This window comes from Vitis riparia, chromosome 1 (assembly GCF_004353265.1).
Source record: "Vitis riparia cultivar Riparia Gloire de Montpellier isolate 1030 chromosome 1, EGFV_Vit.rip_1.0, whole genome shotgun sequence".
Lineage (NCBI taxonomy): Eukaryota > Viridiplantae > Streptophyta > Magnoliopsida > Vitales > Vitaceae > Vitis > Vitis riparia.
Genome location: NC_048431.1, coordinates 20,989,173 through 21,013,432, shown reverse-complemented (window position 1 = coordinate 21,013,432; position 24,260 = coordinate 20,989,173). Strand labels below are relative to the sequence as shown.

The following is a 24,260-nucleotide window of genomic DNA, read 5'->3' as shown; positions in this document are numbered from 1 at the left end:
TTATTGAAATTTAAAATTTAGAGTAAATGCAAAATGATATTATTTATGAATAAATTAATCATTTCTAAAAATAATTCTCAAATTCACATCACAAAATTGTAGTTAATAATTACAGTTTTGAATTTTTTTAAACATAAAAAACATAGTTGATTACTATGGTTTTAAATTTATCCTTAAAACAAACCATAGTTAAGGTAGAGAGGACGGGTTAGATTCAAAATCCTACCAATGGAGGTTACATAAGAAATTATAATTTTACTCAATATGGAAGCACTAGATTTCATTTACAGGGATACTGTAGGGAGTCGGTGAAGAAGACCGAGAATAAGATAAAAATGCTAGGGCGCTGTCTGATGGGCAGCATCTTCATCCAGTGCCAGTATCCGAGTCCAGCTGTTCGCGACTTACAAGGACACCTTCATCCCAAACCTCAACGCACCTTCAAATATGGGAAACGGACAACAGTAAGAAGGAGAATTCAAATTCAAGACAAAATGCAGATATGCTGTTCCTATGGTGATTTATGCCTGGATTGGATGTATATTGATGAGGGCTTCATGCTAGTTTGGGACCAACCCAAGGTTTAGCAATTCTAAGCTCATATCACAATGAAAATACTAAAGCTTTCATATTTTCCTGCTTTGAGACAAGGGCAATCACCCATCTTGATACATTTATAACAAGCTTTTAGGTTCTTGTATTAAGTGTATGCATTTATTCAAAATTGTGATCAGCAGCAGCTGCTACAAATAAACAAATGATCCAGTGCTATTAAATGCCCAAAAAAGGGGGATGATCCAACCTAGTGCCATGGAACAAGTGTGTACTAGACCTAAATATTTGCATTAGGACAAGGAAGAAAGTTAATATATACACAGAGAGAGAGAGAGAGAGAGAGAGAGATCTTAGTAGCAGCATAAGGAAGCGGGTAGCAACTCCTAATGGATAAAATATATTATAAACAATTTGTGAAAAAAAAAAGGGGTTAAGGGCCTTATGGCAGCAGGCAGTGCACATACCTTTCTCCATTAACATTGATACACAGGAAGTGGCCATGTCTCCATCCATCTTTAAAATGGCCGAAGAAGACATCACCAAACTTTGAATAGAAGCGCCCTTCACCATTTGCCTTTCCCTTCCAAAAGTTTGCAAACCACCTATCTCCACTCTGAAAATAAAACCAACCCTACCAAATGACAGAAATTTTAACCATACTCAGATTCACATCGATGTTTACTTAAGGCTCGATCTTCAGGTAACAACAATTCAGTCTTTTGTTTATTTCAAAGCCCTAGTTTCAGGTATCTGGACAAGGAAACAAAACATTCTTTTATCTTCACTGGAAAGAAACACAAGACATGGTTCAACATTTATACATTAGCTCTAAATGTAGAAGCAGAAATACAAAATGCACCCTACATAAATACTTTAGACTTGATTCCCTTTAGGCTATGTTTGATTCCCAAAAGAATTGAGGGAAAATGCAAGAGAAAAAAATAGAAGAAAAGAATAAGTAAAGGAAAATAAAAATATTTGAAGTCAATAAATTATTTTTATATACTATTTCAAACTTATTTCCCTTATTCTTACTCTTCTATATAAAGATTAAATGATTTAAATTTGTATAAGTTTCTATTAATTTAATCATAATTGATTTTCTTTCATATTTTCCATAATAAAACCAAATATGAGAGAATCACTTTCTTTCATATTTTTTTTTTCTCTTTTCTTAGTTCTTTCTTGGAACCAAGCATAGCGTTGAGAAACTGAAACACAGTTTGAAATATATGAAGAGTTGAATTTACTTAAAGTAAGAAGCTTTTGTAATCTTATATTTACTTGGAGGCAGTTCCTCAAGTGAGAAATAGATGCAAGCTTTATGCTCAAAGGAATACCTTTCCATGCATAACGTCGTCCCTCCATGATCCTTGGAACACATCCCCGTTACAGAAGTAGAATGTTCCTGGACCTGATCTCTTACCATAGCGCCACATGCCATCATATATGCTTCCATCCCTAAGTGAAAGACGACCCTGCATAATTAAAGTTTTAGATTTATTAATAAACTGGAAATAAATTCCTTATACAGGATACAACCCCTGAATTTCTTTTTTTTGCTTAGTGTTCTAATGCTAGAGCCAAGTACCTTTCCTTCAGGAAGACCCCCTTGGCAACGCCCCTGGTAGATTCCTCCTCTGTACTGCATTTGCACAATGGGGCTCCATTTTTTTTGTGAATCTCGTTCAGATTCCTGTAGGGAAACTAAACAATTAGACTTAATTTATCTTATTGAAAGTAACATGTAAGACCCAAAACTATATATATATGTGAATAAAAGTTTTAAACATAAGATGAGGCTGTATCCCTTGAAAAATATAAAGACAACAATCTTGGAGCTTATCCCTGGCAATGTCTTTATCAGCTGAATGGAGGTTTAAAAGATAAAACCATTAACTAATGGGAAGGAGAGGCATTGGGGGAGGGCATGGAGAGGGAGGAAGGGACTAGTGTGGAGCCAGAATGGTCAATTGTGTCTAGGCTGGACGGGTATTTTATTTTGAGAGAGAGAGAGTTTACTTAGTGTGGAGGCTGCGATGGTCAATGGATTGGGAAAATCATTTTTCTAATGTGTCTTGCAGCACTCTTCCCAAGGGATTGTCAATGGAGTGGGATCTTATGTCTTATAGTACTCCAGATCATTACGCTATTTTACTTAATAATAGAAGGCTGAGTGAGAAATCTCCTTTCAGCTCCAAAAAAATGTGGCTTAAGGAGGACTGGGAGCTTAATCTCAAGTTAGTGGAGTGACGCTCTTCTGGGATTACCAAGCTTCATGTTAGCTAGCAAATAGTCACTTAAAGAGCATTTAAAAAGGTTGGAAAAAATTGTGTTTTGTAATGTTGCTATTCAGATGAGTTGGTGTAATTTTAAACAAAGATGAGTTGGTTGTTGGCAAATGAGTTGGCAGATAGGAATTCCACCGTTTAAGATTATAGGCTCTTGGTAGAGAAGAAAGAAACTTTGCGACAGAATTCCAAGATTCTGAAAACTAAAGGCGGGAATAGAAATATCAAGGTCTTCTGTAGGATGTCTAATGCTCAAATGAGGAGAAATTTCATCAACAGGTTGAGGGTAGATGGGACTTGGCTATTGGAAAAGGAAGAGTTGAAAATAAGGATAAGTGGTTATCTTCAGCAATTACTTTTAGGACCAGGTCTCCTGGCAATGAAGCAGTGCTTTTCAAATGGCTGGATGAGGAGGATAGAGTAGATTTAGAGGTTCTTTTCATGAAGAGGAGGTGTGAGTGGCATTATTTCAATACAAGGAACAAGATATTCACATAGTTTGGGAAAATAATGCATGCCTCCACAAATGAAATAAAGATTCCACTAAAAACTACATAAATTTTTTTTTTATAGAGAATAGAAAATATTAATAGAGAATCCAAGCATTAGAAAAACCTATATTTTCATGCTTCACATGGGCTATGAAATAAACCTATTTTCCATGCTCTATTCAAGTCTTGGAACAAACTAATGTTTTCATGCTCTACTGGGAAGTTTTCGTCTCCTCGCATCTCTGTAAACTTTTTAGCTCTGCTTCATCTTATTTGTGTTCTTAAATACCTAAAACATATATATATATATAGCAATATTCTAAACTCTTATGTTGCATGGGTTTGGGTATGGGTGTTGGATGTGCTACGTGTCTAGGTGTCTAATCCTTCACAACTCAAATTTTAGGATATGGGAACTCGGCTAAAAAGGATCCAGAAAATAGGCATGAGTACTAGGATATGACAATAATAAAAGAAATATCAATTACAAAGAAATTGGAAGCAAAGACATGCTTTCTAAAAATCAATGAAAAGTATTAACTTTACTTTCTGCAAGTAAGCATGAAGTTTGACAACTAAAGCATTATACAGCAGACGGTGCAAAATTCAAAAAAAGAGCTTTTTAAGAAACTAGCATGCTTTGTATCCAAACATTCTTGTCTAATATACATTTTAAGAAAATACAGTTTTACCAGCATAGATGCAGCACGAACAGAAAGCATGCCTTGCTTTTTGGGAATATCTGCATATTTTCCCTTTAGTACTGTAGATGCAGAATTGTAAAGATCCATTACTGCTTCAAAACCTGCACCAGTTAATTCATCCCAAGGCATCCTTGAAGTAACCAGTGGTTGTGCCTTAATCTCATCCCCTATTTTTGTCTCTGGGTGTTGTGTGGTATTTGAGATATTTGGACTGTCATTCAACTCTTCTAAAGGTCTCACACCCACTGGAAGGTGGAAGATGCTTAGGTTGTCAAGCGTTGTAGTAGCTCCAGAATCAGCTGCCCTTTCTTTAGCCCACTCCTGTGCAATCTGATCTCCTGGTCCCAAATTCCAGCCAATAAGCGGCTCTCTTTGGAAAGCAGATATCCCTAGATAATGCAGTAGTCAAATGCATTGGTTAACTATTCCAGCAAGCAGTGATCCAAATGTTTAAGGATAGTATAACTGAACATAATTTGTCAACGTGAAGTCAGTTTATGCAAGTCATAAATATACTAAGGAAACTTCCCTATTGCTACCTTCAGTATTTTGATCATAAAAGTTGAGGGAATCGATAGTGGCCTCTGAGCATCCAAGCTCACTTTGTTCATATCTTCCATTACTATCCCTAAAATTACCATATCAATCAGAATGTTTATAGCTATGCACAATTTCAGTAAAAGACGAGACTTTTTAAGGTGAAATAAAGCAAGACAAAAAATAATAAGAACCTTGAAGCATTGATTTCATGGTCATTTCTGCCCAACAACATCTGGAGTTCTTCAGAGTACATATCCATATCATCAGCAATGCCATCCATAGGAATTCCAGTTTGCATTTCACTAGAGTCGTCTGCATTTATCAACTTAGGAAGACCCGGGCCTTCAATAGAAGGGCTTTCTTGTGTGCCATTTGGTTGCAGATGGTGTCCTCCCAAAAGATTAAAAATAAAAGGGAAATGCTGGGCCAGTTGGGACAATATGCTGCTTTTTTGAGTTGCCGGTTGCCCAGTAGAACTGGTGATTACAAATTTAAACATCAGAATTTAAAAACCTAAGATATAAGTTAATCAAAATTTGATACATAAAAGAGAACTTGAGGGATTAGCACATACTAGTAATTAGATTTGAGGCATGAATAGGAACCACTATCCTAATAAAGTATAGCATCATCCTGATATTTGTATTCTATGCATGAAACATGGGGAATCAGCAGATCATATTTTTCTTCATTGTTCCTTGACGATTGGGTTGTGGCACAGGTTATTTCAGTTAGCTAAGATGGATTGGGTACCCCCGAGGAGCATCTTTGACATGATGTTCATCAAATTTAATGGTTTTGGTTCTTCTAAGAGGGGGGTAGTTTTGTGGCAAGCTGCAAGCATCGCTCTTATTTGGGTTGTGTGGTGGGAAAGAAACGCAAGGATTTTTGAGGAAAAAGTAAGGAATTCAGAGTATCTTTGGGACTCTATTGTTTTCCTTGCTTCTCTTTGGGCTTTCTGTTCCAAGGTTTTTAAGGGGACTCCCCTTAATGTGCTACAACTCGATTGGTTAGCAGTGTGTGCTCCATAAGGAATGGTCCTTTTTAGAGTGTTCGCTTGTTTTTCAGTGTAATTTACTGTAGTTTAGCTTTCTTTGGTGGGAGGATTCCTCATCCTTCTTTTTGTACTTCTTTTTATCTATCAATATATCTCTGTGTCGTTTTCTATCAAAAAAATAAAGTATAGCATCATTCTGAGCATAATTACAAAAACAGGTCACTGTAATACCATATAATTTAGATCTCTAAATATAGTTACACATTTGAGATGGCAATATAACCGAACCAGTACCACATAAAGTTCCTAGAGGGGTTCAAAAACATAATCCTGCAGAGGGATTAGAAGACACATCCAAAATGAAGAAGAGATCCAGAGGCTTGTGTAAAAGAGATATCTTGATCTCCTTGAGGAGATCTTAAACCATGATTATATGTCCTTCTAATATCATTTATTGAAGTTAGTAAGCTTCCGATGATTTAATGCCCAATCCCAGAATGCATTTATCAAAGTGACGCAAACCTTAGAAGGGGTTCTCATTGATAATGCACATGTTACTTAACAAACTCCACAAAGATTTCTAGGAATATTATTTTTGTAATAAAAAAAAACTGATTAATTTCTACCATATAAAATGATCAAGCAGGATGAGATATTTGTCCATAGTACACAAAACCTGATAAAAAGACAAGAAAAGCTCTACAAGGAGAAGCAATATGAGCTGCATGCTTAAGAAAAGAACAAAAGCAATCTAAGATAAAACGGAAGTTTACCAATTACAATTCAGGAGGCAAAAAATCACCCAAAAAAGACACCAAAAATTTTGCTCCTCTAGCTAAAAAAATCTGCCTCTGGATTGACTAAATGAGGAACCAACAAAAAGAACACCCCCAACTTTGTAGTGCTATTAAAAACTTGACAAAGCCACCCATCAAACCTTGATTAGTGCCTTTTCTTTTTATTTACCCAAGAAATGACAACAACAGAATCTCCTTCAACTAGAGATTGTAAAGACAAAAGCTTTGGGTTGCACAAGTCCTAGAAAAGCTAGGATTTCAAACTCAACAGTGTAACTCTTTCTTGTAGGTTCAAAATATGCTCTTATCACTCTACTAGAATGATTTTTAAGCACTCCTCCATTCACAACTGTCCTAGGGTACCTAAAGAATAACAATTGAAATTTACTTGACATAACCCTCTAGAGGTGGTGACCATATTGAGAAGATATTCTCAACTAATCTCTTAGACCTGCATATACGGTTCCAAATTAATAATACAAAGCCCAAAGAATCCTTGTAAAGGCTTCACTAACAAAAGCCTAAAGGGAACAAGTTCCAAACTGCATTTTGATGTCCTTCACACACTTTTAAAAGGTCCTTGCATTTCTTTCCCACCATATAGTCCAAATAAGGATAAGACTAGCAATACTCCATAGAACCCTGCCTTTAGAAAGTTCCTCAAAACCCTAAAAGAAATTATTAACATCTCTATCACCCTTTTGGGTGGAACTCAATAATCCTAGTAGGGCAAAGTAACCTATGCCATGACACCAAAGCTATCAAGTAACGAAGGAACAAATGATTAGTTGATTCTCCACTCCTTGCACATGACACACTATTCTACATTGTGGACTCTGAAAGGCCACCTTTTTGAAGCATATCATTAGTATTAATCTTCTTAACTGTGATACATGGATACTTCAATTTCAACCAAAAATACTTGTGTTGATTTGATATGACACAAGTGTAGGTGTGAGATCTGTATTTGACAGCTTGAATTACAATTGATATGACTTTACCTTCTTTTTCTTCTTCTTTTAAATTTCTTAACCTTTTTTTTTAATAGTGCCAATTAAGTTATTTGATTCTTATCTCTTTTTTTCTTAATTTTTCAAAATTATAATAGATAATAACAATTATCTATTTTATTTTTAAAAAAAATATTAAAATTAAACTAATAATAATGAGGTTTTAAAAAATATATTACATAGAAATTATAGTTAAGTTGAACTATATCAATGTTAAAATAATAAAACTTAATTAGTATAAAATTTAAAAATAAATTAGATCCAATTCAAATAATTAAAAATATAAATTTTGCAAGTTTTCAACTAATAGAGTTTCACTCAAAATCAACTATATATAACAATAAATATGTTCCCATTTATTTCCTAAAACTTCTCTCCACATCCTAATAAAATAAACCTAAATATATTTCACATGTACAAGTAAAGAAAATTTTCAATAATGATAATTAATAAATATAAAAATCAAAGACAAATATAATAATTAATAAAATAAAAGATAAAAAATAATATCACATTTAATATATTAAAAATCTAGAGATAAATAGAAAATTTTCAATTACACTTAAACCTTCAATTAAAATAAAAAATATGATAATTAATGTCGCATTCAAGTACTGACACCCATAATTGAGATCTCTTCAGTCGAATTCCCATGTTCTAAGATTTTGTGATGCAAAAGATTTGATGCCTAGAAACATACCCACACCCAACAATTGTATCCGAACCCATGTAACATAGCTTCTTACTAACAAGCCAAATAAAGGTTGTTACTTTAGGAAGGACTTTAGACTTGTAAATAAAGATTGTAAGTCTACCAATTTTCCTAAAAGTTTATGCTTTGAAGGTTTGGATCCATAATATATATATCATGCTCTCCAACGCTCTCCCTCATGTGCGGTTCCATACTTACAAGTGGAGAGATACGTAGGCCCATAGACAAACAAACCACAAACATCATCTTTTTGTCTTAGGTATGGAAGTGCTAAGTGCACTTATAAGAAGGGCTGCTAATGGGGGCTTCATTTCAAGCTGCAGACTTTGGGGGAGAGGGAGGATGGAGATGAATGTCTCCCACTTGCTTTTTGCTGACAATACAATCATTTTCTGTGAACTAAGGAAGGAGCATCTAACCTCTTTAAGTTGGATTTTGGCTTGGTTTGAGGCGGCTTTGGGCCTAAGAATAAACCTAGCTAAAAGCGAATTAATTCCTGTTGGGGAGGTTGAAGAGATTGAGGAAATGGCAGTGGAGCTAGGGTGTAGAGTGGGGTCTTTGCCTATTATTTATTTGGGGCTGCCCCTTGGAGCCCAACACAAGGCTATTTCTATGTGGGATGGGGTGGAAGAAAGAATGAGGAGAAGATTAGCCCTTTGGAAAAGACAATATATTTCTAAGAGTGGGAGAATCACCCTCATTAAGAGCACACTGGCCAGCATACCTATTTACCAATTGTCCCTCTTTCGAATGCCCAAGATTGTAGCAAAAAGGCTTGAAAAAGTACAAAGAGACTTTCTTTGGGGAGGGGGAAGCTTGGAAAGGAAAGTCCATTAAATCAATTGGGAGGTGGTGTGTACTCAAAAGGAGAAGGGTGGTCTAGGCATACGGAAGATTGATCTCTTGAACAAGGCCTTGCTGGGTAAATGGATCTGGAGATTTGCCTTTGAAAAGGACAATCTTTGGAAGAAGGTGATCGGGGTGAAGTATGGCCAATAGGGCTTTGGGTGGCGGACTAATGAAGCTCGCGGGACGTTTGGAGTGGGGGTTTGGAAGGAGATTCTGAAGGAGGCAAACTGGTGTCCGGATAACATAGAGTTCAAGGTGGGTAAGGGGACTAAAGTCAAGTTCTGGACTGATCATTGGTGTGGTCATGCGGCGTTGTCCCAAAATTTTCCCCAGTTATGTGCCTTGGCGGTCCATAGGAATGCAACGGTCAATGAAGTGTGGGACTCAAGCTTTGGTCAAGGAGGTTGGAATCTCAGATTTTCAAGAGATTTTAATGATTGGGAGCTGGATTTGATTGGAGATTTGCTTAATATGCTGAGGGACTTCAAGATTTCTTCAGAAGATGACTCAGTGTTATGGAAAGGAGGGGGTCATGGCACTTTTGGGGTTAGGGATGCTTATACTTGCTGGTTGCTTCCAACGCCCTCGCCTTCCCGAAAAAGTGCATTTGGGTGGATAAGGTCCCAACCAAAGCTGCTTTTTTTGCTTGGGAGGGCACGTGGGGGAAGATTCTCACCTTGGATAGGCTTCAAAAACGGGGGTGGCAGCTCCCTAATCGCTGTTTTTTGTGTGGTTGTGAAGAGGAAAATGTAAATCACATTCTTTTACACTGTATAGTGGTCAGGGTCCTCTGGGAGATCGTCCTTGCCTTGTTTGGGGTTCAGTGGGTGTTCCCAGAGACAGTTAAAGAGGTGTTACTTAGTTGGAGGGTCCTTTTTGTGGGGAAAAAGAGGAAAAAGATTTGGAATTCCATTCCGTTGTGTATTTTTTGGACGGTATGGAAGGAAAGAAATAGATTAGCTTTTAGGGGGTTCTTTAGCTATACAGAAACTCAAAAATTCTTTTGTTTGTAATTTGTGGAGTTGGGCTAGGGTGTATATGGGAGAGGAGTCCTCTTCGCTCTTAGGCTTTTTGGAGTGGCTAGTGGCTACTTAAGGGCTGGTGAGGTTGTTTGTTTTTTGTGTTTTTTGGTTTAGGCTGCTATGTATACCTGTATGCTTTGTGGCTTTTTTCCCCTTAATATAATTTGTGCTTATTTATCAAAAAAAAAAAAAAAAAAAACCATGCAATGAGGTTCAACCATCACCACCAACCTTGGCCACTTCTAATCAGCTTGCTTGAGTTTATATCATCAAATAAAAGGTGAGACTGAAAAGTTGAGATTATAGTTTATATTCTTTGTATGCCACTCGTTAAAAGAAAGTTCATAGCAAGACGAAGAGCATGAAATAATTATGAAGACAAACAAGAAGAAATTTTAAGCATTATTTACAATGGAAAGGAACTACTTTACAATTATAGGAGAAATGGCTCTAGTAGGAGAAAAGGAAAAGGGAGGAAATGGCTGGTGAAGTACATTTTCAAACTCAAGTTAGTGAATTGCAATTTTTATAGATTAAAATAGTTGAGAACAATTTAATCATCATGCAACTAATTCATATTATCAACAATTGACAAGTTAAGGAAAAACAAATCAATGGCCCTGGAAAAAATTGGATCTTATTAGCTAGATTCTTCTCTTGAAGACATGGATTCTTACCCTAAAATAATAACTGTTGTCACTATCAGGTTGGGCTCAAGATTGGGCTCATGAATTATAGATATTATGATCTCTCTCGTGCATTCTGTAATTTTCCGGAAAGCATGCAAAAAGGAAAGCACATCACTGTTGTTGATGATGACTGAACTTGCAAGAATGCATATAACTGTGCCATTTAAATCCTGTGCACCAAGAGAGAGAGAGAGAACAAAAAGTAAGCAAAACTTTAGAACACTGTTACAAGCCAAAATAGAAGTTTTCTTGCAATGAAATGTTTAAGGCAGTAGAACTTGACAAGAGCAAGATAAAATATTTTAAAGCAAAGAAAAGAATAGCACAATTAGTTAAATTTTAATGGCCAAGAGAACTCAAAATGAAAACAAATTGTTTATAGGACACAAAGGTAAAGTGGTAACAAGTTAAATAAAGGAATAAATTTAGCCAAAAGATGAAAAGTCATAACCATGCTCTCAAATTCACTTTGATCATACCTTTAAACACACACTAAGGAAAGGGCAGTCATATATAGCTTGTAAAATTGAAGTTTCAATGTTGTAGCCAGCCCCAAATCCGATTTTTGCTTCTTTGTGGCTTTCTAAAATCTGTATATGGTTAAATAAGCTTCAGAATAGACAGAAAAGAGCAAGAAACAAAAGGGACAAGGAATGTAACAAATAACCTTAAAAAGGAACAGAAAGACATAAAAGACTCAGTTCCTTCCAGTAAGCTCAATCAAATAAGTATAAATATTAGCTGAAACTGGAAATTTAGATGAAGAAATAAAACAGAAATCTTGAATGCAGATAATGGAAAACAATGTATGGAAATTTAAAAATTCAACAAACATGATATTCATGCAACAGGAGATGGAATGAGCTCACTTTTATAATTTCCGGACCCTTGAGTTCTTTCATATTATCATGTGGTGCATCAATAAGCTTTTTGTGCATCCCCTGTAAATGTCATAGAAATAATAGAGGCTCTAAGGATAATACAAACATGAGGTGATGAGGGCCCGACAGAAATCAAAGAAGATAAACTTACAGATATGAGAACAGAAATAGCATTTATGGCCAATAGAACTCCATTATCTGCAGTCTTCAGAGCCTCATCTAGGGTTACTAAATCCTTTTTGAGTAGTGTGTCAGTGTCAATCACTGCCAAGCAGAAGAACATTATGTGCCAAATGAAGATCAGGAGGCATTGTACAAGTGACAATTAATAAGAAATATTGAACTTTCATTCTGAGAAATAAGAAAGAACTGTGATGCTGCTATGAGTAACCACTGAGTTCAGAATAGAAAGATCAGTAGGTGGATAGAGAGAGAGAGAGAGAGTGTCGTGGCGTCTAAAGTGGCAAAGATCTTTGTGGTCTTTTTGGACAAACCATCACCTCAAGGCCTCATCATTAGCATTAAGGAGATGGGTATGAATGCTATCTTGTTCTATTGGTGGATTAAACAATAAATTTGGTTATACAACCTGAACACAGATAATTGAAGTTTGGGGAAAGCAGGAGGTGGAACAGATGGGTTAGGGATTAGGAATGGAAATGGTTTGTCCATGCATCATTCTTGGATCTTTTCCTATGGGGTCACAGATTCTCATGGGCCCTAGATTTTGCAAGTAGTATGGCTTTACTAACTTCTCATTACCATGTGATAAATGGGTCATGATGTCTCTGTTGAATCAAGTTGCCCTAATCCATGGAAGCTTCATTATATGTTTTGGGAAGGGTGAATCCTTCATTATGATCCACTAGTGTAACATATTTTTTTGGGGCAAGATTGTCTTGCAATCATGGTAGTTCTTAAAATTATCTTGGATTTTTAAAGATGCTGATGCAATAGACAGACTTGGTCTACCATCCACTCATATGATATGAGCTTTAGTCGTTCCATGATGTATCTGTGGAAAAATTTGAGAAGAAATTCATTCATTTAGAATAGAATACATATCCTATTATATACAAAAGAATAAGCCATAGGCATGTTATAGAAAACAAAAACTACCCTTAACCAAATCCCTATAAATTAGTAAACTAAATTCCTATAAATCAGGGATTACAATATCTCCTAGCTTTAAACCTAGTTTACAGAAAATACAAAGTCAACACCTCTAAAAACGCGTTTCTCCACACTCCCCCTCAAGCTGGTGAGTGAATATTATGCATTGCTAGCTTGCCAATTATTGCTTGACAAATAGTATTGTTCAGACCCTTGATCAGCACATCTAGGAGTTGATTGCTTGAGGATACCTACAATGTGTAGATGAGGCCACAATTCAATTTTTCTTTGATAAAGTGTCTGTTTACCTTCACATGTTTGGTTCAGTCATACTGCATAGGATTATATGCAATATTGATCGCTGATTTTTGTTGTTGTGGTAGAGTCTTATAGGCGCTTCCCAGTTAATTTTAAGATCTTGTAGGATTATTGTCAGCCATAGTAATTCACAAATCCCAAGTGCCATTGCTCTGAGTTCTGCCTAGGCGCTTGATCTTGCTACTATATTATGCTTTTTACTCCTCCATGTTACTTGGTTTTCACCAAGAATGTACAATAACATGATGTTAAGCATCTATTTACCATTGATCCTACATAATCAATATCTATATATGCTTCAAGTGTCAAACTCGTTCCTTTCTTAAATAGAATCCCTTTCCTTGGTGCTCCTTTGAGATAGTGCAATATTTGGTGAATTACTTGGCGATGTGCTTCCTTAGGATTATGCATAAATTGACTGACCACACTGATAGCATATGCAATATTGAGTCTCATGTGTGACAAGTAGATCAATCAACCCACCAATCTTTGATAGTTTCCTCGATCCACACTAGCATTGCTATTATTATCACCAATCTTGTGATTAGGTTCAATAGGTGTGTTTGTTGGTTTACAAGCTAACTTCCCAATTTCTTTCAACAAATCTAGCACATACTTCTATTAGGATACAAAAATTCCTAATTGTGACCGTTCCACGTCAATACTTTAGACGTACTTCAACTGACCCAGTTCTTTAACCTCGAACTCTTTTATCAAACACTTTCTCAAACTATCATTTTCCTTTTCATCATTTCCAATCACAATTATGTCATTCACATAAACTAATAAGGTAGTAACTCCCTTTGAAGCTGAGTGTTTGATGAATAAAGTGTTATCACCTTGACTTTGCTTGTATCCATTGGTAATCATCACCTTAGCAAATCTCCCAAAACCAAGCATGAGGAGATTGCCTTCTTAAGCTTACACACTCTTCTACCTTCTAGAATCTCCCAAACGCTTGAATTGTATTCATCTTAGCTACGGGTGTGAAGGTCTCTAAATAATCTACTCCATAAGTCTGGGTATATCCCTTGGCAACAAGATTTACTTTATACCTCTCAATTAATACATTTTGTCTTGTCTTTTACAGGAAAAACCCACTTACAAAGCACAAGACTCTTTTCTTTTGGAAACTTCAATATCTCCCATGTTCTATTTTATTCTAATGCTTCCATGTCAACAATCATGGCTTGTCACCACTTTTCACTATTTAATGCCTCAGATAAGGTTTTAGGAAAAGTAACAATGTTTACTTGGGTAAGGAAGGCTTGGTAGGAAAGTGACAATCTATTATAGGACATGAATTAAGCTAGTGGGCATAAAAGTTGTTTGGTACACTCTCTTGTACCTTTCCTAAGAGCAGTGGCAAGATCAAGATCATTATTATCAATGGCAGCACAAAAATTATCAAAAGAAGATTCAAGTAAAGCATTGACTTCATTTCCAAAGATCAGTTCCAACTCTTGAATTTTCATAGGTTTAACAATGGACTCTTTTTTTCCGTAAGTATACCTGTAGTGGTTGAGTAGGATTGCGAATTGGACTTTCCTTAGTCAATGACATGGGACTAGAAGAGGATGGTTTGGCAATAGGCAAACTAGAATGAGATTGGGACTAACTATGGCCTCATTTCCATCTAGCCCCGAAATATTAGGAACCTTAGAGAGTCCCTGATGTAGGACAACCCTAGGATGGTTGCCTACACTCAAGGGTAGGTGGGCTAGGGTTTTATTTTTAGGGTGTAAGGAGAGGAACAAGGAATAAACTTTATGGTAGAGAAAATTATAAGATAAGAAATAGAGAGAAAGAAGAAACAATGAAGAAAAGATGGAAAACCTTAGAGTCTCACTAAGGCCTTCTAGGAGTCTCACCTAGAAGAAAATCAATGGAGTCTCACCATTGAGGGTTGCAACCTTGCAATGAAAGAAAGTATAATATTATTCATCAAAAATTCATTCCTTTGATTTACATTGATTAGCCTATTTATAGGCTTCTCTAAGAAATCCAAAGTCTACTAGGACTCTAATAACCTATTCTACTAGGACTCTAATAACCTATCATGACTCAAATTCTAATTATATTATAACTCAACTAGCTAATCCTAATTAGACTCCAACAAATATTAGTCATAATTTAATTCCAAGTAATAATAATCCTACTTTAATTACAACTAATACAAATTCCCTTTCTTGATATATATCTTGAAGATTCATCCTCATCAATTCCCCTGACTTGAAAAAAACTCGACCTCGAGTTTTAGTGATTTTCCACGATCAATTGAAATTCCGAGCAATGCCTTCCACCCTTTCTTTCTTCGTCGTCTCTTTCCCATGGTAAGACAAGATCTCACGATCTCTTGAACTTGTTCAATTTCATGCAAGACAAATATTGGACTTCGAAAAACTTTTTGATGTTGTACAACAAGTTGATAATTCTCGAAATACTTATGTGTCTTCAACAAACTTGTGGGAAGTTGTTTCCCACACTCTTCTTGTAAATTGTTTTGTGGAAGAATAAGATTCTTGAATTCCCTATATTCAAAAGAAATTTCAGCAGATTCTTCATGTTTGCCACCACTCACGATAATGTTTGGCCTTGGGAAGTCAAACATCGATTCTTCTGAAACTTCTTCAACTTCTTTGAGCTCTTCTATTGGTTGATCTAAGATTAGTTTCATCACCTCTTGCTTTCTAGATTCATCATTGATGATTTCTTCCTCCTTTCTAGTAACTTCGACTTGCTTTTTAATAAGAATATTTGATGGCTCTTCTAGTTTCAAGGGTGCTACTTTTTCCTCTGGTTGCTTATGTGGTGGAATTTCCTTCATTGGACGAAGGATCTTCTTTCGCCCATTGCGCACAAGTGTGTAAGTGTTTTCATAGCCATCGTGTTGGACCCTTTCATCAAAAAGCCATGGTCTTCCAAGCATAATATGGGCAACTTTCATCGGCAAAACATCACACCATGCTGATAACTCAAAATTATTACTGAAATTAAACGTCACTAGACAACGAGAACTCACCAAAATAGATGTGTCATTTACCCATGCTATTTGATAGGGATTTGGATGATCTTCTGTCTTTAGATTAAGCTTTTCAACAAGCTCCTCTGAAGCTAGATTGGAACAACTACCTCCATCAATAATCAAAGTACATAGTCTCCCTTGACAAGCAACACGAGTTTGGAAGATGCTAGTACGTCGCCAATCCTCCTCTTCATTTAGCCTTGGTATGTTCACCAATGGCTGCATAAAAAAGTTGTAGCCTTCAACCATGTTTGCATACGTTGCTCCACTCCTCAATTACATATGCCTTCATGCCAAGAATTTTCGCTCTGATACCAAAATTGATGTAGGACAACCCTAGGATGGTTGCCTACACTCAAGGGTAGGTGGGCTAGGGTTTTATTTTTAGGGTGTAAGGAGAGGAACAAGGAATAAACTTTATGGTAGAGAAAATTATAAGATAAGAAATAGAGAGAAAGAAGAAACAATGAAGAAAAGATGGAAAACCTTAGAGTCTCACTAAGGCCTTCTAGGAGTCTCACCTAGAAGAAAATCAATGGAGTCTCACCATTGAGGGTTGCAACCTTGCAATGAAAGAAAGTATAATATTATTCATCAAAAATTCATTCCTTTGATTTACATTGATTAGCCTATTTATAGGCTTCTCTAAGAAATCCAAAGTCTACTAGGACTCTAATAACCTATTCTACTAGGACTCTAATAACCTATCATGACTCAAATTCTAATTATATTATAACTCAACTAGCTAATCCTAATTAGACTCCAACAAATATTAGTCATAATTTAATTCCAAGTAATAATAATCCTACTTTAATTACAACTAATACAAATTCCCTTTCTTGATATATATCTTGAAGATTCATCCTCATCAGTCCCTTATCACCACTATAAATAAGAGAAAAAGGAACAAAGGTTTTTTTATTGCTAATTGAAAATGAAGCACGACGATGTTTTGCAAGTTCACAAACAATGAAACTATCTACATCCAATTCTTTGAACAATGAAGGAAATATAACTTTTGAGTATATTAAATGAAGGGTGTCCCAAACGAAGATGATGAAGCCAAATCTTGTCCTTATTTGAGATGGAGCTTTTGGTGAGGCATGACAAAGAAAATTCATTCTTAATCCTATTTTGATCACCTAGTACATCAAGATGGTAGAGCCTGTTTTTTCCTTAGCAAGTCCAATCATCTTCCCTAAAGCATGGTCCTAAAAAACACAATAAGAAGTGTAAAAGACTACACAAAAATTCATATCTTTGGTGGTATGATGTATGGACACAAGATTAGTTGAAAACTTTGGAATATGAAGGACATTCTCTGAGGCAAGAGATGTATTTGTATGATTTTTTCCTTGACTAGCTACTATTGTCAAAGAGCCATTTGCTATGGAAATTTTCTTATTACTTGGGCAAGGTGTGTAGGAATCAAATATCAAAGTAGAGTTGGTCATATGGTCCATGGCTCTTGAATCAATGACCCAGGAATCTGAAAAAGGAGAAACTAAGACATAAAATGCATGAGAAACAGAGTACTTACTTGAGACTGCTAATAAGCAAGCACCAAAAGGTTTTTCTAATGATCTCAACAAACTTTTCAGCCTCTCAATATCCTCCTTGAACTCTCCACGTGCCAGGGTCTGATTCTCATTGTTTGGGGGATTATTGCCAATGAGATTTGCCTATCCTTGACCTTTTTGCTACTGTCCGCCATTAGGTCTCCATCCCGTATTATTGTTTTTGAAGTTTGGTGATCTCCTGTGCAACTTCCAGAACATATCCTTAGTCTGCCCTGGTTTCTTACAATAATCGCACCACTTGGACGAATCTGGTTGTCTGTTTGCAGCATTGGGCTGATTTTCTGCACCAACATTCTTCATATTTCCAGCATTTGACAACATAGCTGAGCTCTCTTCCACAGGTATTCCATTCATCATCACACCTCTTCTTCCTCCAGATTTAGACCAGTAAGGAATGCAAGAATTCTTTCTTTCTCAACAAATCTTTTCAAATGGTAGCATCCTCACCATCCTTCTTTTGAATGCATTGATAATGATCTATCTCTTGCCACAAATTTTTCAGAAGATTGGTATATTCAGTCATGGACCGCTCACCTTGTTTGATGGCCAAAATCTTCATCTTTATCTCAAATATTTGTGCTGCATCACGTACCTTCGAGTAAGTCTGTTTCATTGCCTCCTAGATTTCTTTAGCCATGGACAAAAACATGAAAGTGATACTAATCTCAGGTAGCATCGAATTCCAAAGTCATGACATAATCATGGAAATATTCCTCATCCTAAACCTGGAATTTGGGATCACCCTACTCCAGGCTGGTACCCAACAAGTGACCGAGTTTTCCTTTCTCCTTCAAGAGTGTCTTCACAACTTATGACCACTACAATAATTCTTCCCATTCAACAAGTGACCAAGTTTTCCTTTCTCCAGGCTGGTACCCAGCAAGTGACCGAGTTTTCCTTTCTCCTTCAAGAGTGTCTTCACAACTTATGACCACTACAATAATTCTTCCCATTCAATCGATAAGTGGTGTGAATGTTTTGAAGCTCCTCATTAGATTGATTTGGCAGAGCTTCAATCATTTGTACCGCACAAATGTTGGTGGCTTTGGATGTCTCAAACAAGGTGGATTTTTTTTTGGATTGCATAAGGAGCAAAGAACTAGAAACTCAGATTAAATAAGGGGCAAGAACCAGAAACTTGACTAAGGGAATGGAGGACAAACAAACAATGCAGAAAAAACCAGACTACTAGATCTTAAGAAGAAAACCGGGTTGATGGAGTATAGAAAAAATGTGAATTCTAAGAGCCTAAAGCACTAATACCATGTGGAAAAAATTGAAACTACTAGGTCTTAAGAAGAATACACATCCAATTATATACAAAAGGATAAGCTATAGGCATGTTATAGAAAATGGAAACTACCCCAAACCAAATCCCTATAAATCAGGGATTACATTATCTCCTAGCGTTGAACATATTTACAAAAAATACCAAGTCAGCACCACTAAAAAAACATGTTTCTCCACAGTATCTTTTGGTATTGAGCTCTTATAGTTCCTACTTGGCCTGCTTAGGTTTTTCAGAATTTTGGTATTCTATGTTTTTATATTAAAGGACACCATCTATCCTAAAGTTGAATTTCCAAAATAAAAAAACAACCAAAGATGGCCATCTCCTATCATACATGCACATATATCCTCATCATCCTAATAAAAATTGGGAAAAAGAAAAGAAAGAAAATTTCAGTATTGGCTAGGCATGGAATAACTAAGGCCCTAAAGAAAGGAAAAATAAATAGTTACATGCCTCGTATTAGTATTTTGTAAACACATTCCATTTCCTTGAATAAGTTGGCTAGCCCTAAAATATGATGCAAGAAATCCCAAAAAAAGGTGAAAAGAAGTAGGGGACAATTCCAAACATCACATCCTTGCAATAGGATTAAAACCTGACGTGGGATAGCATTTAACTATTTTGTTTAACAACAGAAAAAGTAAAAGGAGCAACCACTATCACCAAGCGATTGAGTTTTATGTTTGGTAACTATATTTTAAAAATGCTTTTATTAATGATAAGCATAACTATGGTATTTAAAAAAAAAAAAAATTAATTAAACAAAAATTTGCTTCCGACATCGTGTTTGAGGAAAAGCATGGGTCTCTCTACTTCAAAATGTGGATAAATCATGTTGGGAAATATAAGGCCCATGATTAAGAATTTTATCCAAACACCCTAAACACCCTTAAAAGTTACATTTAACCTTCAAATGTTGCTTATAGTGTTTGAGAAGCTCTCCTAAACATGGCTTAAGGGTAAAAGAAATACTAACAGATACACATGCCTTGCTTTCCATATAGAAAGTTGGCAATAAAGATCTAAATTTGTGAATAAATTAACAGGAATTTGTCTTGTTAAAAGAGTATCTTGACTGCAAAAATCAAAATGAAATTTAACAATATTATCTTCTTACTCAACATCCAAAAAACAAAATGTAGATAAAATGTTCAAGAAGCAAAAAATATAACAAATAACACACCGATGCAAAAATTTGTATGCTCCTGAAGTCTCTCTACCAAATTCTTGACCTGCAAATTGGGTTAACAATAAGAACATGAATGTAATATACAAGCTTTAAAGAAGATCACAGAAGTGTATTTACAAATGAAGAGGGTAGTCTTAAAAAGCTCAGGTTGAAAAAAGTATAATAAAAAATTAATTTCAAGTAAAAATAGGGGTTTGGGAAAATAAAACAAATTCAACAATCTATATCAACATTTAGTAATTCTAATCATGACAAAGGAGTCATTAGTCATTATCTCTTTGGAGGTGGTCTGCAATCTTACGTTTACTGTGACTCATGTAAATTTTGGTTATAATTGCAAACTAAGCATAGAGGCAAATTAGTAGGAAAAAATACAGCCAAGGGAAAAAAAGTAGGGAAAAAAATAGCATTAGTTGGAGCATTTTCAGATGACCTTAAGAAATATCGTTTGATAGTTCTTGTAATAAGAAATATCAATGAATGAAGGTGGAAGCTAAAAGGGCTGGAGCATGCATTTTCCCAGTCTTTGAATCATTTCAACATGAAAATTGAACACAATTCCTTTGGGTTCTACTCTCTCTACAAGTTAATCCATCCATGAGTTGATTGAGATGTTCCTTTCCCTAATATGCGTCCAGTTTGGATCATAAATCTAGTAAAAGTTTGAGTTCAGATTGACTTTGATCACTTTGGAAGATGAATAAATATATGAAATAACATGCAAGTTTATTCAAGTCACAAACCATGTTGAACACTACTATACTACCAGCATGGCTGTTACACACGATCCATTCTTCTTAAGAGGAGGCTGTTGGGTCTTGAGTGGGGGTAAGAATAACTAGGGGGTGTGGAGAAATGAAAATCAAGGAGCTAGTATGAATAAGAATGAAAATTTCATTTTCATGGTTACAATAAGCAACCAAATGCTGGTATGAGCTACTTGGGATTCCAATTCCACAATTTCATTTCTGCTAAATACCGAACCCTAAGGGTCAGCAAATCATTTAACAAGTTATCTATCCCTTCAAGAGAATCTACCAACTGAATGTCTTGGAGAACAGTTGCTTCCCTAGCCCTAATATCTCCAAAACCTTCCTTATTCTATATTTTCAATTTTGCTTTGATAAGCTAAAATTTCAGCGCAACTTTGTAACCTTCCACCTAAAGACTCAAAGCAGTAATTACTAAAACTTTACATTCTAACCATTATGAAGAGTTTTTCATCCTTGTACTTCTCTCTTTGATGGATATCAATAAATCTATGGTTTCCAATCAAGTAATTACAGAGAGATGTAGAATTTAAAGGTTTTCGGATACATAGGACCTTGATGGAGCGTCTACAATATTAGCAAAAATATAAGGGAAAAATTAACAATGGTGTTAAAGGAGATATTTAATGTGACATCTTTTAACTTTTACCCGCCCAATGTTAGTATTCATCATAATGGAAGATTGAAAAAGCCATTGCACATAAGATTGGAGGATGGTTGAAGCCATGCCTGCAAAGTGTTGTGTTATCTTGAATGTCCATCAAATTGGTGGGAAAATTTTACAAGATAACTACTAAGCTACCAATTTGACCCAAATCTTAAGCTATTAGGTAATGGATTAACAATGTATATCAAGCCAACTTGGGCTAAACCTTAACATCCTATCTAGCAGGCAACCTTTGCGCTTGTACACAGTTTTTAAAGGTGAAACTAGAAGATGAGGTGTTTTAGTGCTTGTGAGGTGAGGCTAAGTCTTGAGGCAAAGAGGTGCAAATATTTTGAGACTCTAATTTTTATAATTAATAAATATTAAAAGTAGTTTAAAATATACATAAAAAAAATAAATGACCATACTAATAGTTTCATATTTTCACTTAAGTCTTAAAAGTCACAAAGTAACAAACATAATAAATCAAACACATATAACTCAAAAGCACATCAACTTAAGTCCTCTTCATCACTATCATCCACATCAGCCTCCAAGGAAGCATGTGCCTTACCTTGAGGGTTATTGATTAATTTATTCCGCTTTGATGCGTCTTAGGAGCTCCTTGCTATGGAGCATGCCTGAAGTGTGCTTTTGAAAACATTACTTGTAAATTGGCTCAAAAATGGGGGAAATAAATATTTGTAAGTTTCAAACTCATAACCTCCGGTAAGCCAAGACTTCAATTCTATATTAAGCTACTAATTTGACTTGAAAGATTAAATTGTTAGATATTAAACCAATAACGTTTATCAAGTTAATTTGAACTAAAATCCGAGCAATAACCAGAACTATGAGACACTTTTCTTTATTGAGTTAGAAAGTTCAATGATCAAGAAACATGTTTAAAATGTGACTAGCAAAAATGAGGATGCCAAGATGGATGGCATAAAAACAAGAAAAAGATATAGTAAGAAACAAGTGCACCCATTGGCTAGAGGCAACATTGATCAAGAACAAGTTTCCTTTTTTTTTTTTTTGATAGATAAAAAGGTAAATATATTAAAAAGGGCTGCCAAAAGAGCGACCTAAGGTATACAAAATGTTTACACCAACCATTAAGCAGCAACACCAAAAGCCATAACTACAAAATAGGAATGACTAAAACAACGCCACCCTTAGCAAGACCCCAATTAATCCAAGAAGCTATAACGAGAGTTGAAGGAGCATCATCTATAAACATCTTAGTCTACCAAAGAAGATAAACAAAAGAATCTTTTAGCTTTTGGAGTGAAAGGTCATCACCAACAAAGCCAATTTTATTGCTTGCCTTCAAAACTGTCCAAAAGATGCATAAGGAGTCCGCTCTCCAAACCTTCTTCCGTTTTTGGCCTACAAAAGAACCATGTTAACCTAGAAGGGTCTCTCTAACCGGCGAGGGAAGCATCCAAGACACCTCAAAAAGGGTTAAAAGCAACTTTCATAAGACCCTTGCCCTTACATTGTGGATAAGGAGATGGTCTGTGGATTCTTCCTCAATATGACATAGAAAACATCTATTTGCTAAAGACCTCTCTCTTCTTTGAACTTGATCTAAGGTTAAAACTTTCCCTTAGGGCGCCTCCCAAGCAAAGAAACTAACTTTAGGTTGCACCCACGCCTTCCATATGAAACTCAATGGAAAAAAAATTTATGTCCTTGACTCCAAAGTGGTATAGAGAGACTAAACTGTAAACTTGTTGCTCTTTGTCTTTGCCCAAAGCACCCTGTCTTCCTCTTGAACCCACCTACTAATCATTGAAATCTGATAGAAACCTCATGCAAACCTGATAGAGCCCACCTACCTAACTCATGCAAACTTGATAGAAACCTCTCCTTACAACCCACCTACTAATCATTGAAAGGTCTAGAGAAATAAGGGCTCCACCACCACCCCTCCCCTTACCTCTTGAACAGAAGAATTTCAATCATCCTCAACCCATGCCTCCTTAGAAACTGCTTAGGCAAATAAGGAAGGGAAGGAGCTACACAAAGGTGCTGCCCCACACCACTTGTTCTTCCAAAACTTCACCCTCCACCCATTGGCCACCAAGAAAGAGATCCTACTACTCATGAGATCCTAGTCCTTTCTTATGGCTTTCCAAAATCCAACACCATACCCCTCCACCTCTCGTGAACACCACCCCCCTCCTTCCCCATATTTCCCATCGATAACTTGATTCCATGGGGGCCCCTTTTTGTTCGCAAATGCCAATTCCATTTGCAAAGTAGAGCTTATTGAGCATTGAAAGACACTTCACACTGAATCCCTCATTCCTTTTGTCTAAACAAACAATCTCCCACCTTACTAGATGTGGTTTTCACATGAGAGCCCCACCACCCAATAGAAAGTCCCTCTAAATCTACTCAAACCTCAATCTAAACTAACCTTGGGATGCATAGCAAAGACATAAAATAAATGAGCAAGCTAGACAAGGTGCTTCAAATCAGATAGGGCCCCCTTTTAATCAAGGACAAGTTGGAAAGAATCATTTAAGATTGTTCAGACATTTGCAACAAAGAACCAAGAATAGACCAATTAGTAGGAAAAAGTTCTTTTAGAAGGTGCTAAAAAGATGAAAGGGATACCCAAAAGAATTTCAGTCAAGATAGAGACCAAAGACGTAAACCCACCCTATATAGGGTGTTGAATTGTGCACAAGGATTAGTGCAGCAATCTCCAAATGGTTGCTGTTATTGCAAAAATACCCTTCATGTAGCAGATTCATAAACATTTATGAGATTCAC

The 24,260-nt window shown here is 36.0% G+C and overlaps 1 protein-coding gene across 4 annotated transcripts in view; it reads right to left on the bottom strand.

Moving 5' to 3' along the window:
* The window catches only part of LOC117933288 (protein ACCUMULATION AND REPLICATION OF CHLOROPLASTS 3), a 45,031-nt gene that overhangs the window by 639 nt on the left and 20,132 nt on the right, over positions 1-24,260 (bottom strand). For 2 of the 4 annotated variants that reach the window (XM_034854687.1, XM_034854739.1), the window contains exons 6-17: positions 20,052-20,100; positions 11,690-11,802; positions 11,527-11,598; positions 11,137-11,247; positions 10,646-10,827; positions 4,773-5,057; positions 4,581-4,669; positions 4,030-4,430; positions 2,147-2,251; positions 1,896-2,033; positions 1,020-1,186; positions 83-439 (exon numbers count right to left, since the gene is read on the bottom strand). In XM_034854687.1, coding sequence (XP_034710578.1) covers positions 367-439; positions 1,020-1,186; positions 1,896-2,033; positions 2,147-2,251; positions 4,030-4,430; positions 4,581-4,669; positions 4,773-5,057; positions 10,646-10,827; positions 11,137-11,247; positions 11,527-11,598; positions 11,690-11,802; positions 20,052-20,100 — 1,785 coding nt within the window. In that variant the 3' untranslated portion in view covers positions 83-366. Of the gene's footprint in view, positions 1-61; positions 440-1,019; positions 1,187-1,895; positions 2,034-2,146; positions 2,252-4,021; positions 4,431-4,580; positions 4,670-4,772; positions 5,058-10,645; positions 10,828-11,136; positions 11,248-11,526; positions 11,599-11,689; positions 11,803-20,051; positions 20,101-24,260 lie in introns of those variants that run through there. The other 2 variants (XR_004654289.1, XM_034854824.1) reach the window with 2 other exon arrangements.